Below are 18,224 nucleotides of genomic sequence, written 5' to 3' on the forward strand. Positions count from 1 at the left end.
CCAGCTCAGTGCTTCAAGCTCCATAGGCTCTCTTTACACGTCAGTTCCCTTCGCTTGGTTTTGAGGCAGGCAGCTAACAATAGGAATTGGGTCTCCTACACGTCAGACACACACAACCTGCGGAGAGCGACCGCGCAGACTTCCTCTCCCCACCCAAACCTTTCCCTATCTACCATAACCATCAACCATTATGAGGAAGCTAAAGGATACAAAATACCTGACTGGATTAGACTGGTCACTCACGCCTGTGCAGTAAGGGTTTCAGCGACCTTCATTCCACCTCAGCCTCATTATACTTTCATTATGATATCATACATATGCCCGGAAGTTCATTAACATCATTATAACAGACTGAATTATGGGAACAAACGTGCACAGTCTGAAAAGATGAGGTAATAGTCTCCTGTCAATCATAAGTGCCAATCGAGAGGCCCCACATCTAGAGAGGAGTAGCCCATTCTAGAAAAGAAGGAAATAAAACTGCTAAGTCCTCGCCAGTTGGGGCCCTAGAGTCACTCTTTTGTTCTCGCCTGCTTCTATCCCTTCAGTGTGTACTTTCGCTTCTAATAAACTGTTCTTTCACCACTGCCTTTTTGTGTTCGCTCAATTCTTTGTTCGGGTTACCAAAGACCTGGACACCGCACCGAGGGGAGTCCATGCTCCGATAGCAGTCTCCGCTTCTCAGAGTGACAAGGATGCTCCAGATGTGACCTGAGGACAAATGTTGAATAGACATCATCACCTTGAATGCTCACAACTACGCTAAAGGCTCCTTACTGGAAGTGCATGAGTGTATGTGGCTGGCCTGACCACGCAGTAGTCGGTGAAGGACATGGGCTGCCCTCCTCCCTAGCTGGGAAGGGTGGTCCTCCCTCGTCAGCGTGCCTTGGGGCTCTGGTCTGACCCTCTTCCATCTTGGTTGTGCCAGATTGCATGATCCCTGGAGTGGGTGTGACACAATCAGGGACTGAACAGGACCATCTGGAGGGAAAGCTCAGGGCACTGGCAGGGCCTGGGGTCCATTCCTTCCTGTGGTGGCAGATATTGGAAGGGTCCCTCTTGTCAGGGTGTTCTGACCCTTGGGGAGCTCTCGGCGACAGGTCAGGAGTGCACCCAGGTCCCTTACCCCAGGCTGTGCTCCTCCGTGAGACCACAACCCTGCGTCCTCGGGCCACCTCCCTCCGGGGGCCTGTGGGCCTGCCTTCCTCTATCCTGGCTGCTGCACTCCTCCCCAGATCTCCCTCACTCAGCCCTCTGCCCGACCACCACCCTCACCTCTGCAGCAGCCTCAGTCCCTGGCTTCCCTGGGGAGATGCTGGGAGTGAAGCCACGATGGGACAGTTGGGGTCTAAGGTGGGGGGAAGGAGAGCTTCCATCCAGGTGGTTTACCCTCTCCAACTCTACACCCATCTGGTCAGCAGGGAGGTGATGGGGACCTTGCCACCTGTTGCTACAGAGGGGCCTCCAGCTGACACAAAATGATCTGCACACAGTCTATTTCACCTCACTTCCCCCAGCCCACCCTCGGGGTACAACTGAATTAAGTGCTTTCCAACACCATGCTCTAAAATGAAGACAAGACAGGCATGAGGTTATTCAAAGATTGTGAGTGGACAATTGCCACCTCGTGGGCCAGGCTCATGCTGCTGCCTTCTCCTCATGGGGGCAGTGGTCCAGGTCAAGGCAGGTCTCAAGCATCTCCTGAACAGGTCCTACCCACTGAAAGCCCTCTGAGGGTGCTCCCCTCCCCCAGCCCCTGGCCATCAGAGGGGTGATCTCACCACTGGCCCGTGTCTCCTCCAAGGCTATTGCACCACACCAGAAACAGGAGGCCTCCAGTTTTATTTGACTTTATTGAACTCAAGGACTTTTTCGTTTTTAACTTAGAGAGACAACAAAATTTGATAACACCAGAAACAAGAACATCTTTCTGACCAGAGTGTGCTGACCAGTAGTTAACACACGCAGAAAAGTGAAAGTCAACTTATTTGAGTTGGTGTCTCTGATTTTGTAGAAGTTCTGCTGCCTGGAAAACAGACTGCAAATAAATAAAGTGCATTGAGAGCCCATCCAGTGGCCAGGGCCCAGTGGGGGGTGAGGGGAGGTGGGAAAGCAGAAGCAGCTCACTAGTCAAGGCCAGAACGGTACAAAAAGCAGTGGTAGGAACAGAGGCTGAGGACCAGTCCCTGGCCCGTCCCCCAGCCATTCCCTTGGAGCAGACACAGCCACAGCCAGCTCCACCCAGAGCCACTTCCAGTGCCCCTCTGTATGGGGTGGAGCTTCTCTGCCGGGAGCAGGTCTGTGAGGCCAAGGGCCCCTGAGGCTTACACACATTTCTGCCTGTGGGACAGGGACAATCAGTGAGGAGCCTCCCTCCAGCCCACCTCAGGCCTCCCTCCTCCCTGCCTGGCCCAGGAAGAGGCTGGAGCTGGGGATCCAGTCCCCCAGAGGGTGTATCAGCCCCGAGGAGCGCCCTCATCCTCCTCCCCTTTCATGCAGCCTGTGCTGCTCTCCTTGCTCCGAGGCTGTCCCCAGAGATTTCTGGACGGAGCTGGCATGCTGGCAGGCTCCCAGAAGTAGTCCAGGGTGGACAGGGTTGGAGTGGAGGTGGGACCACCAGGACTGGGGGCGCCCGGGAGACTTGGCACAAGGAAGGAAGCCATCAGGCCCTGTCTGTGGGCCACCGCAGGGAGCACGTGGTGGCCTCGGTCCAGTCTCAGTTCCCAGGGTGAGGCAGGTGATCTTCACCTTGGACCTGGGCTCCAGCTGGGCAGCTGAGGAGCGCTGATGGTGTGAGACTGGGCCACTCTGTGCCTCGTGCTGACCAGACTACTGCGGTTTTCAGTCCCAGGAACTCTGAGTACTTGGGCCAGGAGCAACCAGTGTCAGAGCAGACGGTGGTGAGGGCCAGGGTCTCCCCTGGCTCCCGTCTGGGCTGCTCCTGGCCATCCTGGTATGCTGGTTGGTATGCCGGTCAGCGGCACACTCTGGGCCTCGAGGACCAATCCAAGCCCATCTACAGGACAGTCTCCCATGTGATCGTGGGCATGGGGGCCGGAGCCTGGGGGCAGAGAGATGGGGTCATACATAGTTCCCAGTCCCATCCCACCCCAGGTTTATCGCTTCACCCTCCTGCTTACATCATGTCCCCAGGAGCCACCCCCCACCACCCAAACTGAGAAGCTTGCACCCAATTGCTGAGGAGCACTTAGTCAAGCCTGGGGTAGGGTGGGGTGGGGAGATCTGGCTCTGTGGGTGAGGACCTCAGCTCCCCAGGCGGTTCTGGGGCTCATCTCTCCGTACCCATCTCAGCTCAGCCTGTCTTCCTGGTCTTCCCTGTGACTTCCCATACCACTCAAAGGTAAGCTAGTTCCTCACATTCCCTACCCTGAGAGCCTTCTCACCTGAGAGCCTTGCGCTCCCTTCCCCCATCTCACTGTGCTGTCTTGGAGAAGACTGGGGGGACAGGTAGGTGAGTGCAGGCCTTAGGGGTAGATTTAGCTCCACTACTCCTTATCTGTGTGACAGGGGCAAATCTGTCTCCACCTGCGAGCCCCAGTTTCCCATCAGTAAGTGGGGAGAATAGAAGTCCCTCATGGTGTTGCTAGGAGATCTCAGTGCCCACGTGACATGGTCCCATCCTTCCTCATGCCAGAACCGGATGACTGGGTCTCTACCTGGAAGGCTCTTCATCTCCTCCTTGGTCAGGTCCCTCACTCAGCTGCTCACAGGCAGCTAGCTGGGCAGATTTGGCTCCCGATGAGGCTAGAGAAGGGGTGAGTCGCCACCTACAAACACCAGGTCCTGAAAGAAAGAGAGAAATGGAGACTTAAGAGTTGCCTCTCTACTGAAAGAGATCCCCAGTTCCCCAATGTTGCCTCCTCTACAAGCCCCTTCTTCATCTGGTCTCCCTACCCCAGCCTGAGAGCTGTCCTCTGCTCAAGGAAATCCCTATTTTCCCAGATCCTTTGGGTCCACAGGGTCTGCTGGAGGCCCTCTGTGCTGGAAGATGGCATTCTCTGGCCCTGGGAGGACCGGGGGAGGGGAAGCATGGCTGAGATGGCATAAGAGCAAGACTGTGCGGGGAGGGCTAGGGAGGAAGGTGTCTTTCCCACTCTTCCCTGTCTCCAAAAGCAGAGATTGGGAGGATGCCCTCAGGGAGGCAGGCACAGGCAGAGAGCAGCCCCCTGACCCAGAAGCAGGGTGCAGGGTGCTGCAGAGAGCCCCGGGGCCTGAGAGCTGAGAAGGGGCAGACCTGGGGTTTGGCCAAGAACACAACCATCCTTCCTGACTGCCTACCCAGGCGGTGGTGAAGGGTGGCAGCATTTTATCTCCCCTAGGGCCCTCCCAGGGGCCACCCCAGCCCATTCTCCTCCATTTCTTCAGGCTCAGGTGACGGCACAAGGGCCTCTGGAAAACGGGGGGGGGGGGGGGAAGCGGGGGGGGGGTGGCGGAGAGGGGGACTGGGTTGTGGGAGGGAGGGGATGCCTGGGTCTCCGTCAGAATGGGCTGAACCTCTGAGATGCTCAATGCAGAAGCCACCGCCGCCCCTTACCCCCATCTTGGGCTCCGCAGCTCTCCGGGATGGTTTCCTCAGGTCCCTTTCATATTTCTCCCGAACCCCCAAGGGGTCTGGACGTCTATATGTCGGCAACCGCCTCCCTCCAGGCTACCACCGCCGGGCCGCGTACCTTTTCAGTCAGGGCCAGTCAAAGCAAGTCCCGGCAGCACAATTTCTTCTTTCTTGTTTCCCTCTTCGGCCCATATGAGGCAACAGGTCAGCCGCACTCAGATAATTTTCTCGAGCCCGAGGGAAAGGGCCCGTTTTGTGAGTTTCTGTGCAATCCGGCGCCGGCCGCGAAGCGTGTGGGCGGGTCACGGCTGGGTCCGGGGCTCGCTGGCCTCGGGGGCTCGCTGGCCGGCGCCCTCCCACGAAGGTCTAGGGTCCGGGGGCCTAGGCCGTCCCGCCTCTTACCCCGGCCGTGTCTGGGTGACCCGGGCGGCCCCGCCGTCCTCCATGCCGGCGGCCCTGCTCGTCGCGGGCGTGTGGCCGCGGGACCCTCCGGACCGGCCGCGGTGGCCACCGGCGCTCACTCGATCCGCACCTGCAGGCGGACGTTGAGCATCACGGAGGCCACGACGTAGAAGTAGGGGAAGTTCATGCGCAGCCGCCAGGCCAGGTCGAAGAAGGTGAGCAGCGTGCGCGTGAGCCCCTTGCAGAAGGTGCCGTAAGAAGTGCGGGCCGCGGCCGAGCGCGACAGCCTCACTGCCAGGCCCGACAGGGCCGCCGCCGCCGCTGCCGCCGACAAAGCCGCCGACGCCGCCATGGGCCGGGCTGACGCAGGCCCTGTTGACCCGCAGGAGCGAGATCAAGCGGACAGGTGGACGCGAGGCCTGGTGTGACCCGCCGGCGGGGGCGCCGTCCTGCCCCGCCCAGCCCTCAGTCTCCTCCCTGACTCGGCTCAGGCCGCTACCACTGCAGCAGCCACTGCGCCTCCTCCGCTGCCCAACAGCTCCGCCCCCTCAGGGGTTTCCCGAGCGCCAGCAGCCGACGTCTGCGCCTGTACCATAGCCACGCCCCTTGGTCTGAGCCACCGTGCTGCCACCGCAGGCATAGCCCTGCCGTCAACACTACTCAGTTGGCAAGCCCAGGCTCCCAAGAACAGAGCAGGAGTGTCTGAGACCATTGGAAGGCGGTGCTCCTCAGGGATTGTTTTTGTGGAAAGCTGTAGAGCAGAGTGGAGGTCCAAAAGTGTGGACCAGTATATTGATTCTGTACAGAAGGCCCACCCAGAACGCTCTGCCCACTCACACCATCCCCCACTTTCTCCCCTGAAAATCCTGCCAGCCAACCCACTGTACCTTTCTTTAATTCGTATGTCTCTTGTACCAATGCACTATGGAGTTCAATCAAACCCATATGCACATTTTTGTTCCTTTCTGGTATATTTGCTGGTCATGTGTATTTCTTTATTCCTGAATTGCCCCGTTGCCCTTACCTTTCACCGCATGGTGGTTTCTAAGCATTCCTCTTAGTCTATCTTTGCCCTGGATACTCGAAAGATCTTCTCAGGTTTTCATTTGCCCTTGTTCATGCCCTTTTTCTTGTTGGTGGGGTTAAAAGCCCTTTCGTAGTTTCATCTAATCCTTATTCTAAACCAAATCCAGTCCAAACTGTTTTCAAGACTATTGAAATGCTCACATTTCCTTAGTCATGACTTCCAAAAATCTGTCTGCAAGAAGTAGATTCACGACGACCTCACGCCAGTTTTCAAGAGGAAGGCTGACTGTCAGGCGGGAGACCCTGCTCGCTGCGCTGTTTGTCGTGCAGGGCGTCATGTGGAGTCTCAGCTCCCGCTCCCCACATAACGCAGGATATGGTGAGGCCAAAAAGGAACACCCACGGAGCCATAGGTAGGGGAGTCATACCACTATATTCTCTCTGGCGGCACTATACTCTCACTGGAGGCTCGATCCACACTGTCCGCAAACCGCCATCCATGCTTGCCAGCCCAGCCGCCATCTTCTTGCTAGCCCCCATTCTTCTCTCCTCCTGCTAGCGTAGCCACAGCAGTTATATTAGTGGCCAATGGCTCACTGGTTACAGCTGACGGTCAACTAGCCACAGCTGATGGCCATGCAATCACAGTTGATGGCCATTTACTACCTGAGCCAGCACCTGTCTATGTGAGGCCGAGAGCCTGGAAACTACTTTCTGGGGCTCTGCCCCCACACTGACCTAAGTATTAAGATCCTCTCAAAATGCCTGTTCACTGCCACATGTGAACATCCCTATGGCATCCATGCAACGCTTTAAGGAACTCAGCAGATTCATATACACTGATTGAGCAATTGTCATACCTACTAGTACACAGTCAAGGAAAAAAAGCGAGTTTCAGAGACACTAGATTATTGTGTGGCATCACAATTTTATCAACAACAATCATACATGGGTATGAATGCATAAAAAATACTAGGACCGATACATCAAGTTACTCAACATTGTTTACCTCTGGTTAAGGCAGTAGGAATGACAACTTAACACTTTAAACTCCATATGCGTGCATATCCACATGTATATAAATATTACTCGTGTAATACAATGAAAACAATTATTATTTGAAAAAGCGGTCACAGAAATATAGACTTAAGCCACATAGAAACTCCTTTATTCCAAACTGGATCCAGCCTCATTCATTTGCAGCCTCCAAACATTTCTGAAACCTCTCCTTGGCCTCATCACATTTATTTTTTTTTTTAAAGATTTTTTTTTATTGGGGAAGGGGAACAGGACTTTATTGGGGAACAGTGTGTACTTCCAGGACTTTTTTTTTTTCCAAGTCAAGTTGTCCTTTCAATCTTAGTTGTGGAGGGTGCCGTTCAGCTTCAAGTTGTTGTCTTTTCAGTCTTAGTTGTGGAGGGCGCAGCTCAGCTCCAGGTCCAGTTGCCATTTTCTAGTTGCAGGGGGCACAGCCCACCATCCCTTGCGGGAGTTGAACCGGCAACCTTGTGGTTGAGAGGACGCATTCCAACCAACTGAGCCATCCGGGAGCTCAGCGGCAGCTCAGCTCAAGGTGCCGTGTTCAATTTTAGTTGCAGGGGGCACTGCCCACCATCTCTTGCAGGACTCCAGGAATCGAACTGGCAACCTTGTGATTGAGAGCCCACTGGCCCATGTGGGAATCGAACCGGCAGCCTTCGGAGTTAGGAGCATGGAGCTCTAACCACCTGAGCCACCGGGCCGGCCCCTCATCTCATTTATTTTTAACATTTTATTTTGAAATAATTGTAGTATAATACCAAAACCAGGAAACTGACATTGGTACATTACTGTTAACTAGACCACAGGGCTAATTCAGCATTCACCATTGTTCTAACCTGCTTTAATTTTTGTGTGTGTGTGTGTGTGTGTGTGTGTGTGTGTTTGTGTGTGTACATGTATAGCTCTAGCAATTTTTTTCCCATGTCAACATTCGTGTAACCACCACCACAATGAAGATTCAAAAATATTCCATCACCACAAAAGAACTACTTTGGGCTACCTCTTTGTTCTCACTTAGCCACCCTGTAAATATTTTGTTAGAGTTATACCTATTTCATTTTCTTTGGAGTGGCTGTACATAGTACTGTGTGTTTAATTTTGGTTTTCACATGTTTGTTGTTAGTAGACAGATCTACAATTGATTTTTTAATTAAAGTTTTTATTTTGAGATAATTGTAGGTTTAGGTGTGGTTGTAAGAAAAAATACAGAGAGACCCAGTGTATTTTTACCCAGTTTCCCATAGTGGTAGCATCTTTCAAAATTACAGTACAATATCAAAATCAGGATATTGATATAATCCATCTATCTTGTTCAGATTTCCTCAATTTATTTGTTCTTGTGTATGTGTATGTGTGTATGTGTGTGTGTATTTAGCTCTACCTAATTTTATCACATGCATAGGTTCATGCATCCACCACCACATTCAAGATATAGACTAGTTCCATCACCGTAAGGATCCCTCACGTTGCCCTTTTTTGACCACATCCATTTCCATCAGGTTCTCCTTTAACACCTGGCAACCACTAATCATCTGTTGTCTATTTCTATAATTTTCTCTTTTCAAGAATATTACAGACATGGAATAATACAGTCTGTAGCCTTTTTCCACTCAGCATCATTTTCTGGAGAGTCATCCAAGTGGTTGGGAATGTGAAGTATTAGTAGTTCATTTCTTTTTATTGCTGAGTAGTATTCCTTGGCGTGGTTGTATCATAGTTTGTGTAACATTCATCCATGAAGGATATCAGGGTTGTTTCAAGTTTTTGGCTATTAGGAATAAAGCTGCTGTGAATATTGATTTATAGGTTACTGTGTGAACAAAAATTTCCATTTATCTAGGATAAATGCTTAAGAGTGCAATTGCTGGGTTGTATGGTAAGTGCATGTTTCGCTTTTTAAGACTCTGCCAAACCATTTTCCAAAGTGGCTGTAACATTTTACATTCCCATCAGCAATTTTTGAATATATCCAGTTTCTCTGCATCCTCATCAGCATTTGGTGTTATCACTGTTTTTTTATTTTTTTATTTTAGCCATTCTGACAAGTATGTAGTGATATATCATTGTGGTTTTAATTTGTATTTCCCTAATGGCAATGATGGGGGAAATCTTTTCATGTGCTTAATTTCTATCACTATATCCTCTTCAGTGAACTGTCTTTTGTCATTTTCTAAATGAACTGTTTATTATTAAAGTTTTGTGAGTTCTTTATACACCCTAGATATGAAACCTTTGTCAGATATTAGTTTGCAAATATTTTCCTTCCAATCTGTAGCTTGTCTTTTCAGACTTTCTTAGAGCAAAGTTTTTAAATTTTGATGGAGTCCTATTTATTTACAGACCATGGTTTTGGTGTCATATGTAAGAACTTTTTACCAAGCCTGAGATTTTATCCTTGTTGTCTTTTAAAAAATTTAAAGGTTGATTTCACATTTAAGTCTGTGGTTCATTTTGAGTTAATTTCTGTGTAAGATTTGGAGGTTTAAGTCCAGGTTCAATTTTTGACTGTGAATGTCCAATTGCCAGAACATGTTTTGTTGAAAAGGTTAGCCTTCCTCCATTGAATTTTTTTCATCTTTGTCATATTTGATCATATTTCTGTGGGTCTATTTTGGTGTCCTCTATTCTTTTATTGATCTATGTGTCTATCCTTTCTCTAATACCACACTCTTGATTAAGTAGCTATATAGTATGTTTTAATATTGGGTGGAGTGATTCCTCCCACTTTTTGTTTTCAACACGTCTTTAGCTATTCCAGAATAAGTTTGTCTATGGGTACAAAATCCTTGCTAGAAATAGTGTTAAACTTACAGACCACTTTGGGGGAGAATTGACATAATTTATATGGTTAGTTTTCCAATCCATAAACATAGTATGTCCATTTATTTATTTATTTATATATTTGATTTCTTTCATCAAAATTTGTATAATTTTCTGCAGATTCTGCATGTGTTTAATAAATGTTTTCCTAAGTACTAATTTTCTTTAAAGCAATTATAAATGATATTGTGTTTGTAATTTGAGTTTCCACATACTTGTTGTTACTATGTAGAAATTACATAAATTAATTACAAGTGTGCTATTTTCCACATTTGGAGATTTTGTTATCTTTCTGTTATTAATTTCTAGTTTGATCCCATTGTGGTCTGAAATCAAACTCTGTATGCTTTCAAATATATATATATATATATATATATATATATATATATATATATATTTTTTTTTTTAATTAGTTTCAGATGTACAAAACAATGTAGTAGTTAGACATTTACACACCTCACAAAGTGATAACCCCCCTCTCCCAATCTACTACCCCTCTGACATTGTATATAGCTGTTACAATTCCACTGACTGTATTCCCTATGCCATACTCGATATCCTGTGACTCCAAGTTCCTGCTTCCAAGTTCATTAATAAATGTATATATATGCATATATATATACATACATATATACATATATATATATATATATATATATATATATATATATATATATATAATTATAGTTGACTTTCAGCTTTCAATTCTTTTATACAGTTTTATGACTTTAAGAAGAACATTCCTCTGGAGTGATTCCAGAGGAAGGCAATGTGTGTGATGAAAGAACTGGATCCATGCCTTGTGATGAATGATTGTAACTGAAACATTTGCAGTTTAGAAAACAAAGACTTATAAAGGAGGTATGAGAGGTCCTTCAAATACTTGAAGGTCTACTGTTTTCGAGAGGAATTATACTGCTACAGTACTATCCCATAGTTTAGAATTTAGACCAGTCGGCTGAAACTGTCCTTGGTCAACATAAGGAATGGACAACCTTGAGAAGCAATGAGGCTTCTGTCATTTTAAGTGTCCTAGCAACACTTGGAAATTAATTGTCGGTCAGGGATACTGTTAAATTAAGTCTTCATCATTAAAGAAAATGATGGGGCCATTAAACTAGAAGGCCTGAAAGAGCCTTTACAATCCCAGGTTCTTTTGCTTCCAAGTTCATTAATATTTAGGCTCATTATAAAATTAAGCAATTTTATTTTGTAATTTATTTGGAAAACATATTTTTGTATAAGAGGCACAAAACTATGCTTAAAATGAGTAAATCTTTAAAATCACATAAAAATTTGAAGTGAGGTTCTTGTAGGCAGGATAGAGATGGATGATATTTTTTAAAAATCTATTCTGCCATTTTCTGTCTTTTGTTATTCTTACACTTTTACATTTAAAGTATTTAGTAATATGTTAGTGCACAAGTCAGCCATTTTATTGTTTTCTGTTTGTTCATTTTGTTTCTCGTTACTGTTTTCCTTTTCTTCCTTCCAATGGGATACTTGAGCATTTTTAGAAATTTCATTTTTACTTATTTATATTTTTAAATATAGCTCTTTGTATAGCTTTTTATCATTTTATTTTATTCTATAGTTTTATTATTTATTTTATAGTTTTTCGAATGCAATATACATGTGTACATGTCAGTTTACTGGTGTCAGGACTTAAACCACTTCAAGTGAAGTAGAGAAACTTTACTTCCATTTAAGTCCCTTTGTCCTCCTCCCTTTTAAATATAACTAGCTTAAGTATTTCCTCTATGTACATTGACCCCACATCAGATGATGTAATCGGTTTTGCTTTAACCATAGAACATGATCTTAAAAACTCAGGAGAAGATGATTATTCTATTATATTTACCCTGACTTTTATTCACTCCATTCAGTCTGTCTTCCTTCCTGAAGTCTCATCCTCCTTGTGTTATAATTTCCTTTCTGGTTGGAGAATTTCCTTTAGCTATTCTTTAAAGGTAGGTCTGCTGGCAACCAATTCTCTCAGATTTCCTTCATCTGAGAATGTCTTTGTTTAAATTCCTCACTTAGTTTATTACAGCAGTCATGTTCTTGGTTGTAGTGTCACACTGAATTTTAAACTTTTTCCCCCAGTAATCTTCTTTCTTCTTGTTGCACACCAAACCTAACCTCATCTAGCAGTCAGCTTGATGCTTTTTGTCTCACACTGATGAATAAATTCACTCTGGCATTCATCATTATGCTTGTTGTGTTAAACTGAAACATAATCTTATTCTAGCAGCCATCTAATTGCTTGTGTTGCCCAGTGAACCTTCACCTCATTCCAGCGGTCATCTTCATGCTTGTTGTCTCACACTGAACCATAACCTTTCCCAGTGACAATTTCCTGCTTTTGTCTCACACTGGACAAGTGGGCTTCTTTGTGCTTGTGGTTTCAAAGTTAATCTTAACTTTACTCCAGTGGTCATCTTTATGTGTGTTGTTTCATGCTGAACCTAAAATTATTCCATCAGTCAGATTTATATGTTTGTTATCAAACACTGGACCCTAACTTTATTCCAAGTGTCATCTATGCTTGTTGTCTTACTCTGAACTTTAATATAATTCATGTTCGTCATTTAAAAAAGTAAATGCAAGGAAGGGTTAGAAGAGGGTAAATGGGGTCAAATAAATGGTGATGGAAGGAGAACTGACTCTGGGTGGTGAGCACACAATGGGATTTATAGATGATGTAATACAGAATTGTACACCTGAAATCTATGTAATTTTACAAACAATTGTCACCCCAATAAATTTAATAAAAACGAGTAAATAAAAAAGTAAATGTGACTGTTTCTGTTTGGTGATTACTATTTTAAATAAAATTATCTGTCCAATTGCTATAGTAAAAACAAATCATTTTCCCATTCTCTTTTAGGAAAAAAATGCAGCACAAATCAACTCAGTAGAGAGCAGTGAAAACAGAATTACATTTAAAACATAAATTAGAAAACAAAAGTACTTATTTTAGATTAGTATGATATATAATTTTTGGTAACAAAAGCCAACAAGAATGAAACATAGACATTTGTATTTTATCATGTTTGCCTGCATTATAAAGACAACAAAAATCAAGTTAAACTTTTACAGGAGATGAATATAAACATACAAATCAGAAAAAGTGTCCCTGTTTATTTTCACCCCAAAGTTTCTTCTATATTCAGTAACAAAAGCTTTACTTTTCAAAAGCATATGACAGCTCTCTGTACAAATTTCTCACTTTAACAAAAAATTCACTTTTCACTTTATAATACATAAGCTAGGTATTAATGATGCATTTTTAAATGGAACAATTTAATGTCAAAATCTGTGTTACTTTACTGTAACTAGAGAAGACTTAAACCTAGCACTGTATCTCTTACTGCAGCATACACACTGTATTGCCCATAAGTTAGTCAGTACTGCCGTAGTATTGATGTTAGGTGGCATTCCTCATTCCTCCGAGTTTTCTTCTTCCATCTTGGAAACACCAGGCACATCAGAGGAGAGTTCATTCAGTACTTTTCTGTAAACGGTCTTCGTGAAAGGATTTCTCTATGTTTATGAGATTCGATTTGATTACACCTTCTGATTCTGCAGATTCATCTGTCTCTCCAGTCGCTGCTACCTGAACAGTTTGTCTTGGTGGCAACTGAATAACGGATGGCTGTGGTGTCTCAATTACTCCCTGGATATGTACAGTTTGGCCTGAGGGCAACTGCGCTAGAGTTACAGCTCGGGAGCCGGTTCTGGTACCTGATCTAGCTGCAGAAACCTGAGCTAAAGCAGAGATTGAATTTTGATCAGTCTGAGTCTGCATATGAGCAGATTTACTCTGTCACAGAATGTTACACAGAATGTGCTCCACCCTGCTGGTATTCAATTGTTTCCATGGTCATTTGTTTTAATATGTTTTTTTTCCTGCCACATTTGTTCACTATTAAGACATTTGTAATCAATGCTTCGTTCCTTCCCCATTTCCTTCTTCATTTACCCGCCATGATGTGATTTTCTGTAGCAGACCACCTCACTGATTACAGAGGGGAGAGGATGCTGACTTGGGAGCAGTACCACTGCCCAAGAACCCTGCCCAGGCGGCCCCACATGGCCCCCAGTCAGCTTTGACAAAGCCATGCTTCTCCACCTAGCTAGGACCTGTAGTAGTAACTTTTTATGCTGTTGTCACACATTGGACATTAACAATATTTGAATCTTCATGTTAATGTCTTTTGTCTCTTTCTTAGATAGGACAAGTGGCTCAAGGTCTGGGCGGTTCTTACTAAATGCTATTCTTGCTAAATGCTCAAATGTAGCACACTGTTTTGCAGACCAGCTGCAACCAGATGAGCTTGATTGGAATTGCAACCGGATAAATTTAACCAACTGCAAAGAAGAAATCAATAGGTAATTAACTAAATAGTGTACATAAGCAATGGCTGAGCCTCCGTTTTGGGAGACAGAGCTTTGGATGTGTGAATCCCGTCCCCTTTACTTGTTGCAAGTAAATAAAACTATCTAACGGCAACCATGTCTTGTTCCTGAATAGAACACCTCAAGCGGTGGACCCCTTGAGTTCAGTAACATCCTGACCAGTAACAGTTCCAAGTTTTATAATTCTTGTCTCACAATAAACCTTAAACGTACTCCACTGAACTTCCTCATACTTATCTCACTTTTAAACTTATCCCAAGGTCAGCTTCATGCTGCATCTTACAGTGAAACTTACCCTTTTCCAGGCTGGTGAACTTCAAATCCTAATGGTCATGTGTAGATGCAACTGGATGCCCAACACTCTCCCAGACCAGGGGAGAATGAGCCATTTTCTTGAGGGCAAATCAACTTCTCCATACTAAAGATGTTAGGCAGCTACATGCTGTAGCGACATGCACCTTTACTAGGACTTGTACTAACAGGCTTTCTGGTATCACATGGAAGTGAGTTTTCAGTCCCACTTTTAACAATATGGGTGACCCCTCCCCTTGTGTGTGGGGTACCGGTAGAGCTATATTAATCCAAGAGCTTGCTGATGCTCTTAATTTCAGGGGACTTTAAAGAGATGAATCAGAATGTAGGGGTGTGGGAAAGTTAAGATAATGCCCTCTCAGGGGAAACCAGCCTCCAGAGCTTGGAGATTCTATTGTTCAGAACTCTGCATCAAGGAGGTCTACATGGAACTTGAAGATGGCTGAGGTATATCGAGAGAGCATCTGGCTTTGAATTGATCACTTTCAGGCAACATGCTGTGGACACAGCACAGAAAGATTTTTTCAACTTCTATAGTTCTTCAACAGCTGGAGCAATTGAAGGATAAGGCCAATGTTGCATTTAGAGGGGTGGTTCTGAGTTAGTGTAGGGATAACAAGAGTAATTCCGTTTTAAAACCAGACTCCATCCTGTCTATAAGGTCAGGAATGCAAAGGGAAAAGCCTGAGACACTGATTAACCAGCCGCTGCCCATGTCCTGAATGTACATAACTAAGAAGGGAAGAAAAACACAATGCAATCAGCAGACCTTGTAAAATAACCAGCATGTTCCGTTCTCATGAAGTTAATCATTGTTCCTAAGAAAAAGCAGAGATTGTAAAACTCCTGTGTAAGTTTGCTTTTACAGAACTTGAAAGATAACCCTATCATGAGACAAGATTGAACAGACATCTGCTGACCATGAGATGGAGACACTGTTTGCTGACCAAAGCGATAAGGATCGTGGGACAGTCCATCAGCTTCCCCTCCCTAACCCCGTCTCCCTCCCCATATAACTCACAAAAGCCCCCTCACACAATCCTAATGGGGAACCAGCCAGCTCCTTCCTTCTTGCTGGTTCCGTGGTGCACTCTCAATAAAGCTTTGCTTGCTGAACTTCATATCGGGTACAGTGCTAATTTCTGTGACATTGGGACACAAGAACCTGGCATTAGAGGTTCTGGCAACACTTTGATTTCTCTATTTCCCGCTTTTGACTTCTCTAGAAGCATAAAATCTGGGCCAGTTTATGTAGGAGTCAGAGCAACTGCTTTGGTAAGACTGCAAGAAAAAGTATTTTGTTTTGGAAGGAATGAAGTGAGTAGTTTAAGGGATATTAAGAATCTGGCATGAAGTACAGAGTATTATTCATCCTGGTCTTTCTTCCCTTCACACATAGCACTTCAAAACGCAGACCATACTGAAAGGTGAAGACAGTGGTAGGAGTATCCAGGCGAGGGAGGATCATGGCTGGAATCCGTCATTGTCTGTTGCAAGGAATTCTGAGGGCAGCAGTAGGAGGCTGCATACAGTCAACACAGACTACCCGTATTATTTATTTCAAATAAAAACCTAGAATTCTTCAGTGACTCAGTAGTTACATATCTTTTGAATGTAAACTGGTTCTCTAATATATTAATCAGGTTTCCAGGCAATTCTTGGAGATAACATTTTGTTTTTGAAAATCAGTGCTGGGGATTGAGATGGGTTTCACTCATTCAAAATAAATATATATATTTTATTATCTTTGGACCCTTAAAAATGTGAACTTCAGCCTTGCTAGATGTCTGAGAAGTCCTGTCTGACAATGCAAGCTAGAAAAGCCTGGATAGAGACAAACCTATACATCTTTCTGGTGAGAAAAGAATCTACCACAACCCCTAATCCCAGTAGTTAAAATTCCAGAATGGATGGGCTGAATAAACAGATTACTAAGGAGAGACTAAAGGATGAGCTGCCTTCCCATACATTCCGTATCTGCCACAGAAGACAAGAAAAGAAGCAGGGGCTGGCCAAGTCCTAAGTGTGGGCTTTGGTTCTTTATAAGAATGTTCAGTCCATATGACTACTCGTAGACTAGAAATGAGAGAGGGTTTCAGGAAGAAAAGATCATGCAGTTTCTTGGAGGTGCTCAGAATGTTTCTCTTCAGAATGTCATGGTGACTGCAGGGGCAAGAGGGCAGAGTCTCTCTGCCCCCACCTGATGGTGAGCTACTTGGAGGCTGATTCATCTGTATGTTCCCCAATTACCTTGACTTTAGCCTAGACAACCTCAGCATGCTATGGAACAATTCCTGCTGATTCAAGAGGACCACTACTGCAAAAACCTCAAAGTGCCCCCTGCAGGATCTATGTGTTTTCAGGACAGACCAATATGGAATCCCAAGGGACAGCTTTCTCAGCCAGGTGTGGAAAGGCTACGTCTTTCCTAGGTCCTTCAGTCTCCTGCTTTTACTGCCAGGCTTGATAGCTGAGCAGCTATTAACAGTTGCTATACGTCATACATAAAATGGGTCCCCTCAAAAAACTTCAAAAGGGAATGGAAAATACAAGAATGCAGGCATTCAGAATGGGGAGCAAGGCAATTTACTCAGTGTCACTGCCACTTTAAAAGCACCAAGGACACTCGTAAAGACATTAAAGTAATTGAGACGTCCAAGACTGTATTCTAAATTTGTGCCTTACAAAGAGAATCCTATTTTCTAGGGTCTTTAGGATACTTACTGAATTTTATCAAACATAAGTCTTAAAAATACCTGAACGAACTTTAAAAGCAGAAATAGAATGAACCTCATTTTCTAAACACAATGCAGCAAAAACAAAAATTAAGAGGAAAATAGCGATATTATACAGCTCTTGTATCAAAGAGCAAGTATTAATGAAAGCTGCAATTACAATTTTGAAATTATCAATAACACTGTGATGGTTACTTTTACATACCAACTTGATTGGGCTAAGAGAAGCCCAGATCGCTGGTAAAATAATACTGGGTATGTCTGTGGCGGTGTTCCCAGAAGAGATTAGCATTTGATTCAGTAGACTGAGTACAGAGATCCACCCTCACCAATGTGGGTGGGTATCATCCAAGCCACGAAGGCCTGAATAGAGCAAAAAGGCACAGAAAGGACAAATTCCCTCTCTCTTGTTGTGCTGGGACCTTCATCTTTTCTTGCCCTTAGGCACCTGAGCTCCTGGTTCTCTGGCTTTTGGACTTTGGGACTTACAACCGCAGCCACCTGGGTCTCAGGCTTTCGGCCTTGGCCTGGAAGTCACACCATCAGCTCCCCTGGTTCTCAGGTCTTCAGAATCAGACTGAAGTATACCATTGGCTTTCCTTTTTCTCCAGCTTGCAGACCAGACTGTAGATTATGGGACTTCCTGATCTTCCTAACTGTGTGAATCAATTAGTATTCTCTCTCTCTCTCTCTCTCTCTCTCTCTCCACACACACACACACACACACACACACACACACACACACACACACAGAGTTTCTGTATGTTGTTTCTCTGGAGAATCCTGATCAATACAAACATTGTATATAAAAACTATGGAATGTGACCAAAGCCATATTTAGAGGAAAATCCATAGCCTTAAATGCTCTTATTAAACAAAGAATTAAAATACAG

The 18,224-nt window shown here is 45.0% G+C and overlaps 1 protein-coding gene and 1 pseudogene across 1 annotated transcript; both read right to left on the minus strand.

Annotated features, from left to right (window-relative positions):
- Nucleotides 1–1,834: 1,834 nt before the first annotated feature.
- LOC141569625 (small integral membrane protein 10-like protein 2A) lies at nt 1,835–5,583 on the minus strand. The gene is made up of 3 exons (XM_074323647.2): nt 4,692–5,583; nt 3,678–3,804; nt 1,835–3,061 (listed from the first exon to the last, which is right to left on the minus strand). The coding sequence occupies exon 1, from the start codon at nt 5,325–5,327 to the stop codon at nt 5,091–5,093; it is 237 nt and encodes a 78-aa protein (XP_074179748.1). The 5' UTR covers nt 5,328–5,583; the 3' UTR covers nt 1,835–3,061; nt 3,678–3,804; nt 4,692–5,090.
- A 4,984-nt stretch (nt 5,584–10,567) lies between these two features.
- On the minus strand, nt 10,568–18,016 carry LOC141569646 (cAMP-responsive element modulator pseudogene; annotated as a pseudogene).
- Between the last annotated feature and the right edge of the window lie 208 nt (nt 18,017–18,224).

The sequence above is a fragment of the Rhinolophus sinicus genome, chromosome 18 (genome assembly GCF_057876585.1).
Source record: "Rhinolophus sinicus isolate RSI-liver-muscle chromosome 18, RSI-T2T, whole genome shotgun sequence".
Taxonomy (NCBI): domain Eukaryota; kingdom Metazoa; phylum Chordata; class Mammalia; order Chiroptera; family Rhinolophidae; genus Rhinolophus; species Rhinolophus sinicus.

Bases quoted from the DNA above. Each gene is read 5' to 3' on its own strand.
- LOC141569625 (XM_074323647.2), bottom strand. From the start codon at position 5,327: ATGGCGGCGTCGGCGGCTTTGTCGGCGGCAGCGGCGGCGGCGGCCCTG.